Source organism: Stylophora pistillata, chromosome 2 (assembly GCF_964205215.1).
Source record: "Stylophora pistillata chromosome 2, jaStyPist1.2, whole genome shotgun sequence".
In the NCBI taxonomy this organism is placed as follows: domain Eukaryota; kingdom Metazoa; phylum Cnidaria; class Anthozoa; order Scleractinia; family Pocilloporidae; genus Stylophora; species Stylophora pistillata.
Window position 1 is genome coordinate 34,710,287 of NC_142520.1, and position 22,091 is coordinate 34,732,377.

The 22,091-nt window shown below is 37.1% G+C and overlaps 2 protein-coding genes across 5 annotated transcripts in view; both read left to right on the top strand.

Annotated features, from left to right (window-relative positions):
- The first annotated feature begins 236 nt into the window (after nucleotides 1-236).
- On the top strand, nucleotides 237-10,395 carry LOC148739225 (uromodulin-like). Of its 3 annotated transcripts, XM_088747183.1 has the most exons (7): nucleotides 237-503; nucleotides 1,210-1,267; nucleotides 5,709-6,032; nucleotides 6,531-6,680; nucleotides 7,460-7,582; nucleotides 7,771-7,905; nucleotides 8,484-10,395. In XM_088747183.1, the coding sequence occupies exons 1-7, from the start codon at nucleotides 483-485 to the stop codon at nucleotides 8,837-8,839; spliced, it is 1,167 nt and encodes a 388-aa protein (XP_088603309.1). In that variant the 5' UTR covers nucleotides 237-482; the 3' UTR covers nucleotides 8,840-10,395. The 3 variants fall into 3 exon arrangements, with proteins under 3 accessions (XP_088603309.1, XP_088603310.1, XP_088603311.1); XM_088747184.1 differs by lacking the exons at nucleotides 237-503; nucleotides 1,210-1,267 and adding an exon at nucleotides 3,811-3,905 and having other exon boundaries at nucleotides 4,172-6,032; XM_088747185.1 differs by lacking the exons at nucleotides 237-503; nucleotides 1,210-1,267 and adding an exon at nucleotides 3,822-4,364.
- Nucleotides 10,396-14,865: 4,470 nt separating this feature from the next.
- Nucleotides 14,866-22,091, top strand: part of LOC148739226 (uncharacterized) — a 16,955-nt gene continuing 9,729 nt past the window's right edge. The window contains exons 1-4 of one of the 2 annotated variants that reach the window (XM_088747181.1): nucleotides 14,866-15,816; nucleotides 20,307-20,649; nucleotides 20,737-20,886; nucleotides 21,555-21,677. In XM_088747181.1, the coding sequence (XP_088603307.1) occupies nucleotides 20,325-20,649; nucleotides 20,737-20,886; nucleotides 21,555-21,677 (598 nt within the window). In that variant the 5' untranslated portion in view covers nucleotides 14,866-15,816; nucleotides 20,307-20,324. The remainder of the gene's footprint in view (nucleotides 15,817-20,306; nucleotides 20,650-20,736; nucleotides 20,887-21,554; nucleotides 21,678-22,091) is intronic. The other variant, XM_088747180.1, reaches the window with a different exon arrangement.

Consider the following 22,091-nt stretch of genomic DNA (forward strand, 5'->3'; position numbering starts at 1 on the left):
CATGGCTGTGCCATGAACCTGTACAAAGAAGTTTTCCCTGAAAACCGAATGATTGCTCTTCAAACAAATTTTAACCGCTGCTAAAATGCAATTAGTGGATGGAAGCTTATTTTCTCTGGCATTCAGTGCCCTCTTCACTGCGGTAAGACCGAGTTGATTATCAATGTTAGGGAACATTGAGACAACATTCCATGAAACCAATAGAGTGCCTTTGTGATGGCGATACCGTGATGATGTTTTTTATCTCTGGCAACAAGGCCTTCCAGCACTGCATGAGTTTACTGAAGTCAGTGAGACTCTTTCAAGCTAGACAGAAGATTTAATGATTTTTATTCATCGAATTCCTACGATTTCTGTTGTGAAATTTGCGGTAGAAATGTCCAAATTTAAGGGACTTGCAAATAGGCGAAAGTTTAATGATAGAAGAACTCAACACTTCGCTCAACGTTTCACAAACGAACAAACTGCGTTGAAGAATTCAGATGAGAGTCACATTGAATAAGGTAATCACGACTGTTAACTGCAACTACCTCTCGTTTTAACTTTCTTAGTTACTTTTTGTGAAGGATTGCTAAATAACAAATTGTTTTCAGGCCGCGTTTCACTCTTTTTAAAAACAAGTTAAGTACCACAAAATTTATTTAAAAATCAAATTTTTCGGAAAAACAAAAGTGATTTGAGAGCGAGAGAGAAGAAAGAATTAATATTATTCATCGCCAAAAGGTCGTGACCGAAGTCGTTGCTCAAAAATTCTGCCCAGCCATTAAAATGAGATACATTTGAAAAATTGCAACGAAGCTTGAGACGTTCTGCAAAGTGACTCACGCGAAACTAATACCGCCCGCTGTGAGTGGGCCTGATAAGGAGAATACTGCCCGCTCTCGGAACCAATCAGATTGCAGGATTTGTAGAATACCACCCTGCTCTGTTCAAACGTTCAATCTCCTCACCAATATTTCTACTTCCAGGGTCATATAATTCTAACCCCTCGATGTTTCTAGGATCTGCTGATTAACAAGTTTTCCTTGCAACACACTCTTATTTTGTCATGCCGACCATTGTCTGCATGTTTAAATCCTTCACGCCTTTCAGCTTTTCAGACGTGAAGTCTAGCAATTAAAACCAGTGTTTTTATGACACAAAAGAAAATATAGGAGGGTAAAATGCAATACAAATAGGTATGTTTCTGTGATTTGATTCCCTGATCAGAGTTATAAACAGCTTCTCCTTGGAGAGGGGATATCATCTTTCTTGGACAGGAACCAAGGTATGTACAGGAAATGTAAAAATCCAGGGAGGATATTTGAAAATTTTAGTTGAAGACAGTACAGCTAAAGACTTGTATTCCACTACGTTTCTTTGGGTGGTGGTGCATGGACGATTTAAGTTGGTAGTATGATTAGCCTAATTAATTACGTTAATAAACGAGACTTTGACCTGTGAAATACTGTAGCAAAAGAAGGACAATATTTGTTCGTTCTCTTTTCAAACGTTGAATCCTCTTACTATACTCAATTTCCAGGGCCATTTTGAATAATTATCGTATTTCCCACATTGGGACATGTATAAACAAGCATAAATTGTGCGATAAATATTTAAGATTTTAAGCTTAGCTGGTTGTTCAACGAACAAATACCAATCTTCAAATCTGAATCTTATGAGTCATTTTTAACTCGTAAATTGCGCATGTGCAACACGAGTTATCGTAGGTGGTGGAAAAATGCGGTCGCTCGATCGCTTGTTGGGCTGAAAACATTATGCAAATGAAGTACGCACACTCCTTACTTTTAAATTGCTGTCCCTCCTTAACTAAAATAAGTTGTTCTAAAGGGCTAAATTAGAAGATATAAACTTAAGAAGACTAGCCATTCAACAAGTGATCGGCAACACTCTCCAAGCTATGATAAGAGATACGATCTTTGAAAAGTTGCTCCTCAGTGGGAAAATGCGGTCGCTCGATCGCCCGTTGGGCTGTAAACATTACGCAAATGAGTTACAATCGCTACTTACTTTTAAATTGTTGTCCATCCTTAAATAAGTTGTTCTGAAGGGCTAAATTACAAGATACAAGCTTAAAAAAGACTCGGCCATTCAACAAATGATCGGCAACACTCTCCAAACCATCACAGATGACACGATCCTTGAAAAGTTGTTGCTCTTGAATAATTTCACCATTTATTACAACAACCAAAACATCGTTAAACTTGTCGCAACTACTGAGAGAGTTATTCGCGAAAACTAGGTTTTTTCGTTATTTTTTGTCGTAGTTTATTTTTGCATTGTTTCAGCTCGCTTATATTTTTTCTGTCACTTTTGTCGGTGTTCACATGACAAATTCATGTAAAACATTTTCTTAGCGCGAAATAAATATTGTTTAGCTTGAAAAGGCTGACTTATTAACTTACTGTAGATCAGTATATCTTAACAATTGCCTTAGTATTGGTTGATTCAAGATTTGAGTGGGTACCGACAGTACCCCCTTCGTGTGGACTGGCAGGTCATTACGTGGAATAGTTATCGACTAGAGAAATATTTTATCATATCTCTTCAGCCAACAGAGTCAACGCGAAATCTGAACTACTGCTCGTACTCTAAATATGACAGTAAACCACGAGACTCCCTAAACCATGCAGATAACATTAAACATAATCCAAAAAATAATTTAAGTCATCTATCAATTCATGAGTTTGCTCACAGAGCACTTTGATTCACCCTCGTCTTTATTTCGTTAATTTCAGTAGCATATTTAACGAAAGTGGACAAAAATTACTTTACTATTTAAAAATATAGCCAAATCAATCACAATGTTTGATTTTTTTTCCAAAATTTTCTTTCAAAGGAAAAACGAGCCAGAGGTGATATCGATGCAATTCTATATTGTTATGCACTGTATGCCTTAATTAAAATTTCATGAGTGTGAAAAAGATAAGCGTGCCCTTCTGGGTATGATGCTTCGAAGACACACCTTGAAAACAATAAAATCATCAATTGCAGCTGAATGTAATCAGGCATGTATTAATGATTAAATTCGCATTTGTAAAACTAGCATAATTACTAAAATCATAATACTTTCCGTTATTTTGCATATCATAGCGGTATCTGTTGGAGGTAAGAAGAGGGCTTGAGCTTCGTTCAAATTCAATCGAAAGTTTTGAATTTCTTAAGAGTCAAGATGGAATATTGATTAATTCATCCGAACTACTGCTTCTGTTGAAAAGGTCATTTGCTTTCGAAAATTTGACATAAATTTACCATTCGAGACAACTTTATAAAGAACACCGCAACTAAAATTATGAACTTTCCTAAATAATTAAACAGCGCCATCATTTGGGTCAACAATAATACTGAATTGGAAATGTCTATGAAAGCGCCCATATAACATCTGATCTAGCCTGTGTTATGTGATATTCTAAATAACTAGACTTGACTTGAAAACTGTAGATTATCTCATCAAGTCCCCGAAATTCTCTCCATCAGTTGTGTAGGGAAACTGCCCTTATATTTCTATTTTCCTATGTTTTCCAAAATAGTTTGAGGTCACACCAGTTAAAGAATTCTTACTCGTTGATCTGTATAGGATCCGCTCTTTCATAATTCTCTCCCGTAAAATACGCCTATTTTGTGTTATCACCCATTGTCTGTATGTACAAATTCTTGATATCTGCGAAAATTCAAAAAGGAAAAGATAGTTCTAAAATGTGAAGTAAACTAATATATCCCTTGTTTAGAAACCCACGAGAAAGTGGGACTCAATAATTAAGATACGCGACGTGTCTTCCTTTGTAATTTACCTCAAACTGGTGAAATGCAATACAAACAGTTACTTGTAAATTGATTCGCTGAACAAAGTTAGTGACATTTTCCACTAGCAGGAGCGCTATCACATCACTTGGATGGAAACCAAGGTTTGAAAATGATTTCTAACGTTCCAAGTTAAATACTTCGAAAATTTATTTGAAGACATTACAGCTTTAGGCCTATATCTCCCTGCCGATTTGATTGGTAATTTATGTTCTCGCGCTGTTTAAACATTCAGTTCTTCTCATTTCAGGGAGCCTTTCAAGTTTTCCAAATTTATGGTTTTGAATTTTAGAGCTCTAAGGGAAATGACAGAATGACCCCTCGCTTTTATCATTATGAAGTTAACGTTTATCACTGATCTTACTTCCAGTCTTCCGCATGAGCGAGTACTGTCAGGACGTGTCTTTTCACACTGCCTACTCCCGATAATTTCTCTTTAACTTCTAATGCCGGACAAGGCAAAATCCCTTTAAAAGAGCAACGGAGAGCTGAAGAGGCAGCTCGAGCAGGCTAAAAAAGAGTTGAAGAACCTGAAGCAGCGAGTTATGAACCAAGAATGTATGGTAAGAAATGTCAATAGTGAAGAAGGCGCTGCGGCCATCTTCAATCGAGAAGCTGAAGCGAGCCTTGAGTTTGTTAGTCAAGAGTTTGATGATACTAAGCTCCAGCTAATAAGAATTCGGGAATCCCTCGCCAACATCGAACAACGGCTTACCAATTTCGAGGAACGATTGCTAAACCTTGAATCTACATTCGATGACATTCCGAATCATAGTTATTCGTTCAACGTCAAAGTATTGGGTGTCCCAGAGCTGCTCTCTTTAGACCCATTTAAGATGCTCGTCATTATAACACACGATCTTCTACCGCTGGTAACTTCTATATAAACTATTCTCGACTAAATCACTATGACAATTCTTTTTACTCTATGGGCGCAAAAATTTGGAATTGTATTCCTGATGTTTTGACATAGCTCCCAAAATATAGTTTCAAGAAAAAATAACCGAATCCTTACTTCAAATCGTTCTAAACCAGGATTCTTATCCTTATATTGATATATTAATAAACGAAATGACAAGAAACTAGATTTTGTTAAAATAAAGAGTATTTTGAGCTTTTCCTATTTTTAATTATGTGCTCGTGGCTTCGTAATTAGTATACCTATATTTTTGTATTCACTTTTGTAATTAATATCTGTACCTTTGTAATTGTTATTTATTTTTTGGCATTAGAATAATATTATATTAATATGGAATTGACACCTTTCTCATTCTACCTGCCTCGATTAGCTTCGCTATACGGTAGGCAGTCTTTATTTATAAGTTAAATTGTGATTATAAATAAAGATGTTCTTGTTGTTAAAAAAAACTTCCCTGTCATTGGAAGCAATGGAGGACTGTGATTAAAAATTAACAATGTATCTTACTGTTTGAGATGACAATTTTCTCTTTTTTTTCGAAGAGAGATGGAGTCAAAAAAAGGAAACTTTTCTAATTAAAATTTCTCGCTTGCATTTGAATTAATTGCAAAGGTGTCTTAAGTTTTTGGTTTCAGCCGACTAAGCAGAAATGTACTGCTAAACTCCTTTGAACGAGATAAAATATGATACAGACAGAGAAGGTCATAGCATCCAAGGTTTACGACGCTTGCAATACTTCTGTTTTTTTTATTATTATTATCTTGTATCTTTTTATTTTCATAATAAGAACTTTCTGAAAAATATAAAAATCCCACCATTGTATCACTTTTTCAATACTTCCTCCGAAAGGAAATAGAAGAGTCTGATTTTCTTTTGTCTTCAGTAATCACCTTGTAGAGGTTGAGGTCATGTAAGTCAGTTATGAACATCGATCTGGTGAATAACATATACCCCTTTACTGAATTACTATTCCAAATTTCTCTTACAGGAAGGAGAGAGCCAGTGGTAATGACGATCCGATCCTGCATTATAATTACACTGTGCTACTTCTATAGAGTTTTCGCTCAACAATGCGAAGTGGGTCAGCAAGCCATTTTTGGTATGATGCTTCGAAGACACACGTTCAGAACTATGAAAACAACGATTGCCGTTGAATGTAATCAGGCATGTAACAATGAATTCCGATGTCACAGCTTCAACTACGTCATTTCAAAGGAACTGTGTGAACTAAACAATCGGACAAAGGAGGCCAGACCAGAGAACTTTGTGCCAAATTCTGAAAGATATTATGTCAAGAGTATTAAGAAAAGAGGTGAGTTTTATTGAACAAAAGGCGTAAGCATTGAAGTTTACCACTACTGAACCACGATAGCTTTTCAATGGTAATAGGTAAAGCACCATGAATAAATAAAAAAATATGAAATTACTTAACGCCAGAGAACCTTCCATATGTTTAAACCGATATCAAAGGTCGAAGACCATTCTTGTCCCTTTGGAATCAGTATACAGAGAATCCAGTATCCTTTCTTGGGTTGCTTTTACTACTAATAGTATTATATTTTGAGGTTGAGAGTTGAAGGCTAGTTCGCGACTAACAAAGGACCACACTTGACGCCATGTTAATTAACCTCAAAAACAGACCACGTGGTCTGAACCTTTTATTCAACTACGCATGCGTCACATGTATGTAACAGATAGCAATTTATTTATTTATTTATTTTTTCTCCATCGGAAAGCACAGGTTCTTTATTGTTAGTGGATCACTGCGCAACGATAACTGTATTCTAATGATTCTGTTTTCCTTCGTCAGTTATTCCAGGTACTATTCCTGAATTTCCAGCGGAAACATGCAAGGAGATAAAAGCCAGCGAAGAGGGAAAAGCGAACAGTGGAGAATACTGGTTTGATTCCATTATAAAGGGAAAAACAGTTCTTCTGCCTTGTGATATGGAAACAGAAGGTAACAATACTCTTTACCCTCCCTTTTTTTCGATCTTTCTAATAAAATTGAATCGGCCGTTTATCATCCTGGTAGTGTAAATCTAAAGCAAATGGCAAGGTAATATAGAGTTCGTTGCCGTTTAAAGAAATTCCTAACAAATCCATCACACATAAGTGTAGATATTATTTGCATTCTCCATTTGCAGAGATATTTGTTATTCATTTTTTTATACGCACAGCTATAAATAATAATGTTAAGGGACCAGTTATTACCTACCGCTTAAGGGAGGGGAGGGAGCAGGCGGGGATTTAAGTCGGAGGATTTTTTTTAAAGACAGGATCAATCGTCTTTAACAAACTGTAAAGGGAGGGGAAGGAGACAAAAGAAAATTAATGGGTAGTGAGAGGGATCTATTAGACTACCACAGAACCTTAATTGTGAAAAAACCCAGATAGATTCTTCGAACCCTTCCCCTTTCTCCTCAGTCGATAACTAATGACTGTTCCCTTAGGGATCATATGAGGAAAACCAAAGAACAAAACAAAACAAAACAAAACAGAGCAGCCAAAAAAAACACAACAAATTGGATTTTAAAGCCATTGATCGTCGGTTGCGGAAGAACTGCGTGGAAGTTAAAGAAAGAGGGAGTCATTAAAATAGATTTATATTAAGTCTTACCCGTTCATTTGTCTTTTCCTTTCAGTAGAACTATGAGAACCAGGATAATAAGTTGCCTAAGATTGTGCTTTAGAATCAATGTATTTTCTGGCATAGGTATTTGTACTATTTATCGATAGATGCTGACGAATGTAAAGCTTCCATCCGTGTTTGTGGTGAGAATGCCGACTGCCAAAACACACCAGGATCGTACTCTTGTTCTTGCAAAACCGGTTTTTCTGGAGATGGACACACTTGTAAAGGTACAACGACAGAAAAATAACAAGCCTCTATCTTTCATAGGAGGCCACGTCACCCGATATGCTCAATTGCAAATCAAACAAAGGCTTATGGTCTTTCGTCAAGCAAGGCCATTTTAGCATTCCAGCATAACGCTTATTATTGCTCTCCTATGTTTTATGTGTATCAACCTTCCAATTTATATCAACAGATGTTGATGAATGTGCCAGCGGTGTACACGACTGCCACGCTTCAGCTTCATGTACTAACACCGTAGGATCCTTCAGCTGTTCGTGTAATCTTCCTTACGTAGGAAATGGAAGATCTTGCAGTAAACTTCCATCGGGTAGGTAGACATACGTAGTGAGTCTTCTTTTTGTGTAGCAATTATCCTCCGGCAGAAAGTAGTAACCAACAGCTCGCATTATATACAATTTTTTCTCTGTCTGTGCCTAGAAATTTTTTAATACAGCTGCCTGTGAAAACGAGTTCAAATGAAGCGAATCCTGCTTTATGAAATACGCTACGATAAAGACATCTTTACTTTGATATTAGAGAAAAAAGAGTTTGTAACAGTGTAGAGAAAATTAAGAAAAAAAATGTAAGAGAAGTTGGTGACTTTAAAGTGCAATGCTGTGGTATAAATGTTTCGCCTTGAAATGAATAAAGTACAGGCCAAGCTTTTACTGTCACGATTTCTGGATAATACACGTGCTACGTTGTTTATTTTCCAGGGAAAAACACCGCTAAGAATATTGCCTCGTAAATTAACGTAGAAGTAATATGTTAGATAACAGTTTGTCAATCGAATATTGAGAACACGTCCACCTGTATTTCATGTCCAGTCTACTTGTTTCTTCTTCTTGTTTCGTACTTCACTTAGTTTAAATTGAACTAAATTGCTATCTTTTCTGTTTCTTTTAGAATGTCAAAACTATCAAAGTTTGACGGAGGGAGACAGAAAGATAACATCCGGTAATCAAATCACGATTTGTGACAACGGACTTAATGGCTGGTATCGTTTTGAAGGGGCAGCAGGTACAAAAATGCCTTCTTTATGTCCACCTAGAAACCAATGTAGCACTCACGCATCCGGTTGGCTGAATGGTACACATCCCATGGAGGCTGATGGTCAGGTCACCAGGACAGTTTGCTTCCACTGGGGGTTAGACTGCTGCAATTGGTCAAGAACCGTCAAAGTGATAAACTGTAGCGGTTACTATGTTTACCATATAACTGGCACACCCGCATGTTCCCTCCGCTACTGCAGCACAGACTGAACCGCTGCTGGTTCTGAGAATCATTAATTATCTAAGGGGTCGTCTTGTTAAAAACTTCAATCGCTCTGTGTATTTGCTTTGGTTGTCTCAAATAATAAGCTTGGTCGGCATCTCTTATATTTAACCTCGTTGCCAGGGCCTATTTGCTTAACTAGGGTCGAGGAAAAAGGCCCTGCGAACGAGGTTGCCTTCACATCCAAAAAAAGGGAGTATTTACTAAAAAAAAATGTCATCATTTATCGTTTGGGAGGTAAAGGATTTTGGGGAGAACCACGTGGTTTTCGGGTGGAACGGATAAGAACGCTAATTAATGTAGCATAATGGGGGGATGGTAGAAAATCAAATGCCAATTATTTCCAAATGAGGGGGTGGGGTAGGGTAGAGGGGACATTAAAAAAATAAAAGAAAGCCTCATTGGGGATTATGGAAATTTTTATTGTGACACAATCGAAATCCTCTAATCTCTTCCGCCCCCCACCGTCTACCCCATAGGTGATGAGATAAATAATGACCACTCCCTAAAGAAGTAACGCCGTTTGTAAATGTTTCCAGAAGCTTTGATGATAAAGAAGGTGACGATGAAGAAGTTGGCCAATGTGAAATACTCCAAAGGCCACACGAAATTTTCTTCTTTGTTTCTAGTTCCGGAAGTTTGGCCGATTTGATGTAGTATTTGCTTGCATAAGGCTTGATACTGATTTTGACTGGGAGAGTTTCACATTCCACACGATAAAACCTTCACATGTAATTGACTGAATAGTGTGTCATGCTGTGTATTTGTGGCAAACAGTCTTATATATCATATGCCCTGTTAAATGTTCTGAAAATAAGCAAAAAAAAAAAAGAAAGCTCGGAAAATGCAGCTGGGAAGATTCACTTTTAAGTCCCCTTGATCAAGTATAGATGGGTTAAAATACAAAATTATCTCGGTTCAAAAATTGACACATCGAAATCAGTCGCTAGACATTTTAATTTACCTAATCATTCTAAGCAACATATGACAATCTACGGTCTTTCCTTACACTTAGGTAGCACGGAAAGCCGTAAAACTCTTGAACAAAAGCTCATCTTTCAAACCGGCAGTCTAAATCCTACAAGGATCAACGAACGCTTTTCATTCCACTAATTTATTCGTGTTTCTCTGGTTGCCATGTTCCCACCAATAACGTAGCTCCATTTTCTGCCTTTAAAAGCACACAACCCACAATTCCTCTATTTGCTCCGACGAAGGGCTAACGCTCGAAACGTCAGCTTTTGTAATCGTTACGGTGGCCAATTTACCATTTCAACTTTGTTGATATATCCAAATTATTTCAAAAATTGATAAATTGTCTCATTCAAAAACTAAGAATGACTCAAGTAGATTCTTAAGAACCTTCATGTTCGGTCATTTACACTTCAACTTATGGTGTTGCTTTGACTGCAATAAAATGTATTCTACATTTTAGTTTGAGCTAGGTCACACCGACTTGTATTTTAAGATAAAACAACATTATTATTTCATACGGGTAGAGATCTGTCAGAGTAAACAAACGTTACAAGATCCTTTTTTGTCATGTTGGTCACAGAAAATTACTATTAAAGGGTCTCAATGTGGCAACGAGGAATCACTTTGGCGGTTTATTGTTAAAATTAAGCCCTTTTGAGATTTTTAGGAACACCAGTATTTCACTCTGATAGATGAATTCGAAGTAAGGCACAGTCAGAGCTAAACGGATACTAATTCATTTCCTTTCTACGCAATTATGTCTATGAAATAACGTCCACCAGCTCCATTTTTAAATCCAAACATTCTCACACATACGACTTGTCCTGTCATTGTGCAACTGAAGTAGGTCATGCAAGCCCTCACTCCTTGCAGGAGTGAGGGCTTGAATGACGGTTAGCTCAATGGATAGAGCGCTGGACTGATGTGCGGGAGGTCGCGGGTTCGGCCGGACCAACACTCAAGGTCTTATTATAATTGAGAAGAATATACTGCCTTTCTATAACATCAAGAAATGGTTTAGATATTCTAGTCTTCTCATATAGGGACGAATAAATGGAGGTCCCGTCTCCTGCAGGGTTAGAGGTGGGAGACGTTAATTTCCCAAGCACGAGATTACTGTGTGATGGATGTCCTCCCCTGGGGTGGGATGGGTGGGTTGTTGTCTTGCGTTTCATACATGAGCCTCTGGCTCGGGCAATATGGGCAACCATGCCCCACGTAAAGACATTAAACTTTGATTACTATTACTATTACTAGGGGCCTCTCTAAGAAAGTTTCGTGGCTTTTCGTTTACTGAATATTGCAAATGTTGCAAGTTAAACAAGTAGCAGAAGCTTAAGATACGTATACAAGAGACCAACAAAATACTTAATCTTATGCTGTTTACTCCTTCTGGTGGATATTTGTACTCGACAAAACGATTTCAGAATATCCCTGCAAAAACAAATTTTGAATGACAAAAGACAATGTCATAAATAACAAAAGTATGCATATTTATTTTTTTCTCCTATTCGATCCGAAGCTATTTCGAAGGCGCGATGCTCCTAGGCTTTTCGGTCACCCAATTTCTAAAAAACTTACTGTTTACGAGGAGGGCGACTTTGTGGAAAAGCATACTTTGGTTAGATTTCCTCAGACGAAATATCTCTGAAACACGAAGCGAGCGAAAGTGCTCAACTTTTGACCTGTTATGACCCAATCTATCAATTCCAGAGGGTAAAAGAGAAAAATTCATTTAACTCAAAAGTAAAAACATATTTGAGGAAAAAATACACAGCATTTGTTGCCTTATTAAGGGCTACTTTTCTGCAACATTAGAGACTATTCGAAATTTTGAGCCTTGATTTTTTATTTTTGATGTCCTCTGAAAATGTGTCTCCATCTGTTTTTTTTTAAATAGGTCAATTAAAGGAGGAGGAGCCTTAATTGATTTGAGTCTTAATTTAGAATTTCTAATTTCTATCGTTAAATCAATAATCAATAAATCCGTTTATCGTTAAATCAATAAAATCAATAAATCCGTTTATATCACTATACCGTCTATATCACTGGTCTGGGTAATTATAAGAGTAGGAATGACGTTGTCTTTATTGAGGTCACGAGCATGAGGAGCAGATCTAGGGGGAGGGCGCAGGGGGTGCGCACCCCCCCCCCCCCATGAGATGACCTGCGGCTTTCTAATGCAAGTGGTATTAGTGGTTAACTCAATTGGTAGAGCGCTAGACTGTTGTGCGGGAAGTCGAGGGTTCAAGCCCCGGCCGGACCAACACTCAGGGTCTTAAAATGACTAAGGGGAATTTGCTACTTTTTTATAATATCAAAAAATTGATAGATATTCGAGTATTCTCGGATAAGGACGAATAAACCGTAGGCCCCGTCTCCTGTAGGGTTAGGGGTAGGAGACGTTAATTTCCCACGCACAAGATTACTGTGTGGTGTATGTCCTCCCCTGGGGTGGGATGGGTGGGTTTACTGGGCCTGCAGTAATTGGCGCAAGCTATTGCGGTGTCCCTGCCTGTCGGCGAATCAAATAAATTGAAATTAAATTATGGTATTATGACCAAACGACACATTACTTTTACAACATTGCATTGACACTGCAGTCCGCTTTATAGTTATACAAAATCTGCTGTATCGTTTGATATGTATTGTAAACTCAGCAGTTCATATATCTTATCAACCAAGCGCGAGGGCCGGACTGGGAGAATATCGGCCCGAGGTCTTGACAGTACGGACCGAGCGCAGCGAGGTCCGTACAAAAAAGACAGAGGGCCGATATTCTTCCAGTACGGTCCCGAGCAAGCTTGGTTAATAAGAGATTTATTATACGACTGAAGTTCAAAGGGACACAATTGCGGTATCATTCGGGACCGTGCCCGGTCCAATACTGAGAGAATATTGACCGACAATAGAGCGTTTTGATTGGTTGATTTTAGTTATTGGCCCTCTGACTGCCCGAGTCGTGTAATATATATTATGTTATTGCCTAGGCAAAAGCCTTCTTCGTATTCGCTTTTACAATTTGTTTACGTCCGGTCACCAGTCAGTTACGCCATTCTTTAGTGGTGCACCCCTCCTCAAAAGAATCCTGGATCCGCCCCTGAGCATCGTAGTAAAAGACAATAATTGTTGGATACTGATTTGCACCAGTTTGTTAGCATTTCATTGGGTGAGATCGAGCAGCTAGGATGTTTTCATTTTCTTAATATGACATAGAAGACTTCAAGTAAAAGTTAAAATCCTTAAGAAAGGATAGTTCTGTTACAAAAATGGGATATTTATGCTTATGATACAATTATAATGTTTGTAATTAAGATTAAAACCACTTTTACTTAGAATTACAATATCATCATACGAATTGAAACAAAATTAAAAGTTCCAATAAAAAAGATTGAATTAATTGTATCGATATCATTATAAAAGTTGAACGCACTCAATCGCACCATTTTGATCCTTTCTCTTAAGTTATCTTAATCAAAAGTCTCTTTGAAGAGAAAATTCTTGATCTTACTCTTTAAAACTAAGACCAGTGAAATTTATCTTAGATTGGTTGGGAGTGAGTTCCAAAGTTTGAGAGAGGCAACGTTGAACCCTCTATCACCGTTGGTCCTCAGATTAGACTTATATTCCTTTTGGGCTGTTATGGTTAAAGAAGATCAGTGAGATATTTCGGTGTCATGCCGCTTAGTGCTTTATATGTGAATTGTAAAATCTTGCATGTAATTCGTTGTACAGTAGGTAGCCAATGCAGTCGACGTAAACCGGTGTTATATGTTCAGTACTTTTAGTTATAGACACGAGTCAAGCTGCGTAGTTCTGTTCATACTGCAACCTATCAAGAAGAGATTACAGTAGACCATGAAGGAGAGCATTACAGTAGTCAAGCTTGGACGAAATAATTATAAATGCATAAACAAGTATCTCGACTTCATCTTGAGAAAGATAATTTCTTATCTCGGCTATATTTTGAAGGTGATAGAAATATACTTTGCAGATGTCAATAACATGTTTCTCTTGATTCATATAACCTCGAAAGTTAAACCTATTTTCTTTGCATGATTGGAGACTTTTATGTGTTCGCCAGCCGTGGATTCAATCGATTGGCGGAGCAGGTTTATTTTTGGACCGAATACCAGAAGTTCTGTTTTATCCCCGTTAAGCTTTAGCATATTTGACAGCATCCGTGCATCGATTTCATTTAATAAAAGCTTTTACATGAATATCAAATCTTGAAGAAAGTCTGTTCACCGGAATCTCGTGGTCTTCTGTATCAAACACCGCCGATAGATAGATCGAGGAGTAGGAGAATAACATATCGTCATTGTGAACTTTAGTTAGGGCACTCTCAGTGCTGTGAAAGGTCTTGTAGGCTCACCGCAAGCTTTCATTTGGATCATTCTCCTTAATCAAGATACTGTGTGAGTTGATTGGAGATTGCCTTTTCTAGTACATTACAAAAATGTTATATGGATCTGCCATCCTTTTCTACAACAGCAACGTGTACGTTCGCAGCCGTAGATAAGCTGATTAGAATCAAAAAATATATCTTAGATAAAAAAAAGTAGGAGAAAAAGAAGTCATGTTCAGCAATACAAAATCTGTTTGAGTCGAATACGATATTCATCAGTTATGTAAAACAAAGAGTCTCAAAAAGGTACATTTCGTACGACATGGAATGCCATACTATGGATGCAAAGAAATCAATTCTAAGGGTCTCTTTAAGTTAAAAAAAATTATTTGGTGCTAAGACTTCTCAATAATTCGTGGCTCTAATATGTAAATAACCTTAAATGAATGCTTTATATTTCTAATTTTATTTTGATGCTGAACTGCATTTGTAAAGTGCATTTTCTAACCAATTAATAGAGACAAATATGTTTTTGGAAAGAAAACAACTGATCTTAGCATCATCAGTCATAAGCTGTTGTATCTGAATATAATTACAGAGTATTCAGTACGCTTACTTAATTGCGTAAATGTTTACTTAAATATTTAAACAAATCTATTCAATACATCATTCGCTGATGCTAGGACCTGCTTTTGCTAAATTTCACATGGACGATTGCGGAGAAATTCGCACAGGCAGGTCTATTCAACTATGTCAGATCAAGTACAATTGTTTTAACTTGAATTTATCTTCTATATGTTCCATTTATTTTTTTATCGAACCTTAAGTAAGAGTTGTGGTCCACGTAGAAGCTCTGATCCAGATCAGCCATGGTTTTTAGGTCCTAGCAATGTTAAAGAGCAGGGAAAAAAACATCCCGTGTCACATTTTAACATGAAAACGAATACAGCAAGTTTCTAGCGCGTCTATAGCGCAGAGCGTAGACGGGTTCTTAAAAACTACCAGTCCATAACCACTCGACAATATTGCGACAAACCCTGCATGAGGGCCGTACGCGATGGGGAGAGCGAGGCCGGATAAAACTACTAATTCCTTGTGTGAAAGTGTAAGGAATAAAGAAAAATAGCAGCAGTTATCTAAATCACGAAAAAAAAAAGATAAAAAATGCATAATGACTGAGTTATTAAAGTCAGACTGAACGGGATATTATTTGGCTGTCGATCATTACGCAAGGATCTACTTTGTGTTCGGTCTATATGTCATGACGTAGTTACAAATATTTTTCCTTCTGCCTTCCTTACTGTCAAAAGAACATTTCCATAGCTTTGTTATGAATAGAAACGAGTTTTGAAAGACCAACGAATTCTGAGACATTTGGAAGAATATAAACCTAAGTTTCCTTATCAACATTGTGAAAATGAGGCGTGTTTTGAATTTCAGGAAAAAGGTATATTGCTCTTGGGTTTCAGCCAAAAGAGTTTAGGGTAATAATTATGGTGGCATTTGAAAGACTAGTTTTAAAATGCGGGATCATGTTACATGCTTTACCGTTGCAGCATTTAAGATTTAAACATACATTTCGTTTTCAAAGGTCTCTCTATTAATCTTGAAAAGTAAAGGAATACTGCGATACTCCCTCAGGTAAGTCCAAAGCATGAGTAACTTCTGGCTCTGTTGTCTAAAGATGAGATACTTTTTCACTAACGGTATCATTCTTGACAATTTTCCTTAGCATTGACTTGTGCGGAAATATTTCGCATTATTGTAAAAATAACTTACGTTTGGATCAACAAGAGGAGCTACTATCAAGCATATAAATTTATAAGAAATTGAAACATGAATATAGGTTTTCAAGGAGAAAACATTGCGTATTTTTGCAAGAGCCTTTTGGAAGGCATCTATCAAAGTTGCGTTCATCCACTAAAAGGGTCTCCATGTGGTTAACCGTTAGCCGTGAAACAGCCAAAAAATTAGCCTAAGGCGTCAGAGTTGACAAATTTTAACCGTTAGTACTAAAAAAAGTCAAGCCAAAAAACTTCATCTCCTATTTTCGATGCCATTTGGGTTAGCCGTTAGTTTTAATATGACCATCACTCCACTGACACCCTCAGCAATGCGAAAAGGTCTCTGAACCATTCAAATTGTTTATATTGGCTTAAAATATAGATAATTTAGGATCTGATAAAACAATAAACTCACCCTAATCAGCTTTCTCAGCTGTAGATTTTCGATGAAAAGCAAAAAGCTTTGTTGCTTAAAAGTTCTTATTAATTAATGACACTAAAATGCAAGCAGGTCTAACAATTCAAAATAAGTGTTGATGTTAAACTAAACACCTTAGGAAGTGATGAAAAGCAAAAGTATTTGCAAAGAAAGAAATTAAGTTATGATTATTAACCGTAAATTATCCCTTTAAAGTTGGAATATTTGAGGAAGCCATATCTTAGGTTGAATTTGAATGTGAATACGGATTAGGCAATATATGTGAAGGTAAATGAAAACATTCAATTCAATATTTTGGTTAATACATATAATTCTAAGCATAGAATGGTGTCGAGGAAATAAAAAGCACAGAGACTAGGGACATAAGTGTGAAAAATGAGCTATTATTTTTCCTTCTTAGAGACTCGGGACTTAATTTTCCAATGCAGGTGCGAAGTTCCTTACTTTAATCCATAAACAAATTAAAATCATGATCATTAATGCATGTAGCATTCAGAAAGCAACGCCTCTCTTTCATGTTTTATGTTCTGTTTTACGAATTATATGCTTTTAAGTATTTTGCAGAATGCTTTGCAATAAAAGACTGAGAGGAAAACTTACCTTGAATTCCTTGATTGGATCATCTGAAATAAGAACATTTTTGCCAAGAGGTGTGCTGATAACCAGAGATTTTATAAGACATTTGAGATCAGAAAAAAAAAACACTATTAAACGGCGTTTTGGCGCCGACAGATCAGCAATATCAAATGCAAATTGGACAAGATTATCAATGTTAAGATAGAAAACGAAGGCGTGATACATAGCATGGAAATGCGGAGAACAAAGTTAGTTTCTGTTCCTTAATGATGATAGCAAAGAGGGTCCTGATCCCGTCTCACGCACAAATTTAATAAGAGTTCACATTTCACGTATCTAATGGGGAATACTTCAAATCTCTCTTCTTGTGTTCAAGGTTTAAGGGAAATCTCGAGTTTTTAATAAATGAAATAAAAATTTTCATAGGTCACATTATTTCAGGAGGCATTTTATGGCTCACATTGGTTGATGAATTCATGGATCACATTAGCCTCTCTGTCTCATTCACGCGTCGTATTAATTTAATTTTCCCTTAATCATGCACAGGGTACAAGCTCTCCAATTTGCAACATCTCTGAAATTAGGCACCCAAACCTTCCACGGAATTTGTGCAAGATCACTTGATTCTTGTCGGAGTATTAGTGCTCTTAATTGCGATAATGAAGATGGCGGCTCTTGTAGCCTATATAAATCGCATCACTCAAATTACGTTTAAATTCAGTGTAAGGCATTTTTGGTTAACTAAGGGTTATGAGCGTACCACCACGCTTTGGAATAGTGTTTCTACGAGAAGTTTAAAAACTTTATCGGTCAATGAATATACTAACATTGACATTTTCTAGTTACTCACAATTACCCACAACTATCAACTCCTTTAATTTAACGGGAATCTGAAAATATGAAGCGCGCATCATTCAGTTTGGATTCGAGTTCGGTTTTTAGTCTTCGAAATTGACATTACACCGACGCAGGTGCGAAATTTGGCCGCAAAACAGAAGATAAGAAAAGATAATTTGCTAACAAATTTCCCATTATCATTACGTTCCCGAAAATATCATTTTCCTTTATTCGCAGAGGCAATGTTATTTATAAAATCATGATAACATGCCCTGAATGCTCACAACATTACAAAAAAAAAAACTTTCCTTTGCTTTTCGTTATGGGGAATCTGGTACTAGACCCAAACAACCGATGTTTAATGACCATTGTAAGGTGGTATGAAGGTTAATTGTTGGTAAATTTTTGAAAATCTTGAGAATAAAACATCTCATGACAGATTTCTTGCAATGACTTCAAATTTTCGCATATCATATATGGTGATATGACATTTGTGGAATTTCATGGAATTAAGGGTGTGTCTAAAGGCCATTTTGAAGAACAATTTATCTAAATACGAGCCTATTTAATGTTTCTAAAAATGGTTTGGCACATGCGCAAAGAAAACGGTAATGGAAATTTTTGGCACAGTCCGCCAAAAAATACTTTATTTTGACAATTTTATCCTCAAAAATAAAAAGGAAAACAAAATTAAGGTTGAGATCCAATGCCTTCTCATTCGGTCAGTTTGTAAGGCATCATGGCGGACTGCACTTTAAATGGGGTTTAAATTCTCATCATATGTAATTTTGGTTGGCAATGTTTTAGATCGTATGTGTTAGCTTCAAATAAATGCTCTTAAAGCCTAGTATTTTCAAAACAAAACAAAACAAAAGATAATTCGGTGGGTAAAAGCTGTTAATAATTGATGACATAAGTCTACAAGCGGGTGAAATGGTCTAAAACCCATGCTGGAGTTTTCAATTTTTAATTGCGATGCTGAACTGGCTTTTTGGAAATGATAGAAAAAATTTCATTGGAAAGAAAATAACAAATTTTAAAATCATCAATAGTAAACTGTTGTGTTAAACTGTATTTAAGAAGTATTCGGCATTGAAATAATTGTAGCCAGTCGATATAATTGTATAGTCGATACAAATGATGTTTAAAACATAAAATGGTGGCTACCATACCATAAAACACTACTGTTATAGGACATGATTCCTAATATAAAATTTTTCTTTGGTTTTTCCCTGTAGACTTATACCTTAATATCCCTCTAATTAATTGGGTGGATGTTTATTCAAGTCTACAAACAAATGATTTCAAAACACGATTCTTTGATATCAGGACCTGCTAATGCTAACTTAATTCAGATACAATGAAATATATGAAGTTCATATACTTTGAACTGCGGTATTAGATACGTATGATGCACGATCCTCGCAGTAGATAACGCTATTTAAGGTCTGATTTTCGCTATTGCTTAAATAGCGTTATCTACTGCGAGGATCGTGCATCATACGTATCTAATACCACAGTTCAAAATATATGAACTTCATATATTTCATTGTATCTGATTTATCACTTTCACGGGTTTATTACGAATCAACTTAACGGCCTGCTCCCAGTTGGCTTGTTAGCTCAATTGGTAGAGCGCTGCACTAGTATCGCAGAGGTCAGTGGTTCGAATCCCGTACAGGCCTGATTTTTTTTCAGGTCTGATTTTCGCTATTGCTTAAATAGCGTTATCTACTGCGAGGATCGTGCATCATACGTAGCTAACTTAATTATAGATACGCTTTTGAGAGAAGTTTCGTCCACGCAGGTTTGATGATGTTAGACTATACACAAGCTTAAACTTGACTTTACTCTTGAGCACGCTCCGAATTGTGCTGAGCCATAGTCCTAGTCAACTATTGAGCAAGAAAAAGAAAAACAAGATTAAAAGATTCACGAAACAAAATCTTAAAAATTATGATTGGAAAAATCGAGTGTACCTTTTTGTAAAGTGAAAATCAACCCGAAGTTTTCCTATCGAAAAAATATGTCTCACATTTTTGTATGGGAGTGTATATAGCGGGTCAATAGCGCATAGACTGCCTCATGAAAAAAATCTACTTTATTTAGATATTTGTTTCTTTTTCAATGCATAGGGCGACTACCGTTCGCTGTACTTAGTAAGAAATGTTTATGCCGTTCAATAATGGCATTTAAGAAGCTTTCATTGACCACTTCTAATTGGGAAATACGTAAAACTTTTGATTTAACCATGTACGCACGTGAAATGAAACTGTTTTAGTATCCGTTTCCTATGGATACGTGTCATATTTCACGCACGCCTTTTCGCATCAAGCTTTAAACTTGTCGTGGGCGTTTCCTACCGTGCGTCTTGCGTGTATACGATATGTCATACTGCTTGAAACAAAGTAAAACAATGCGTGCTTCTGTAGTCTGTTCTGTACAGGCCACATAATTCAGTCACTATGCTCTAAAATTTCATGATTTCACTACAGGTGAGATTAATAGCTACAATGGGTGCCCAAGAGTTCTTTCACTTACCAGCTTTCGTCTTCCTGTTGCTACTGTTCCATCCAGTATTTACTCGATACCATCGTGATACACGCGAAGTCTCTATTTTTGGTATGATGCTTCAAAAACACATCTTTGAAACAATCACTGGAGCAGCAGTCGGCGACGTGTGTTTGCTGAAGTGTTATCGGGACGTCAGATGCCAAAGCTTTAACTATGTGTTCACCCAGGACAAATGTGAGCTTAGTAACCGCACGAAAGAAGCCAGGCCTGAAGATTTTGTACCCAACTCTGAGAGATATTACTTCAGGCGAGATATGAAGAGAGGTGAGCATTTAGGCACTTTTATTCAACTAACTGTCTTTTTAGGAGAGATAAATCACGTATTTCTGTTTTTACTTCCTTGTTTTCTAGCTCATCTCGGTGCCATTCCAGAGCTGCCTGCAGACTCGTGTAAGGAAATCAAGTCGAGTGAAGGTGGACAAGCGGTCAGCGGAGTATACTGGTTGAATTTCATTAAACCTGACATTCCTGTCTTGGCTCACTGTGACATGAAGACCGAAGGTAGAATAAGACAGTTAAACAAAACGAATATGCACTAAAAGGGATTGTATTCCTGAAAAAGACTGTCACCCAGTCAAAGTGCCACTAACCCCCAAAATTGTTTTCGATAAAAGTAATCTCTTTGTCGTACTGAAAACAAAGTCGAAACATTAATGTCGCATTTATTTAAGCTATTTTACTAATGAATTTTCAAATGTTCTTTATGCTGACGGCGAAGAAATAGGGAGAATGGGGCGGGTTAGCTCATGACCTCATCCCGGGAACCGATTTGACATCATTCATATCGTTTAGGGAGAAAACAGTCACGCTACAAACTTGGGAAAGAACTATGGAATTTTGCCCGGAATGTGCGTTGTTGGAGACTGCAACAGTACAGCTTCCTTAGAGGAAGGTTCGCTCTTCCTAGCATCCCGTATTTGGAGGACAACCGCCCCAAAGCGAAGAAACGCAGGAGAAAATAAGTCAATTTATCTTAAATGCGTTGATGGGCCGGCGTGACTCTTGTCATTCGCAAGCGATTTCATTTATTCAGTCACACTCTTCGTGGTTGACATTGTTATTTTTATTATTATTATTATTGTTTTTTTTTACAGGGAATAGCTTAATTGAAAGGTTTTTTAAGAACAATGTATAATTTCGTTCTAAACTATTTGGATATTCATTGACAGATGCTGACGAATGTAATGCCTCCATTAGCGTTTGTAATGTGAACGCTGACTGCAAAAATACCCTGGGATCGTATCGTTGCTCTTGCAAAGCCGGTTTCTCTGGAGACGGACATACCTGCAAAGGTGGGAAGAAAATTATAAGAAGACTTGGACTTTCTTCGGCTATTGCCTAATTAGAATAATGGAGGGCTCTCTTAGTTGTTCTTGCAAAGTAGGTTACTCTGGAGATGGACAAACTTGCAAAGGTAGCAGAGCAATTCTAATTAGATGGAATACCACCTCGAAGTTTAAAATTTTTCTGGTCTTTTTCGAATATCATTTCACCAGAACAAACATATTATAAGACCTGGGGAGAGAAAGAAGGGTTGTGGGGAAATCAAGATCGGTTTTCTATGCAGTCGTACTTCTTTTTGTCTTTGTTGAGGGGAATGATCAGCATTATTCATGACCGGCAAGGAAGGTCTGATAAAGTTTTACATATTTACTTACTTACGCACGCACACACACACGCACACACACACACGCACCCACACACGC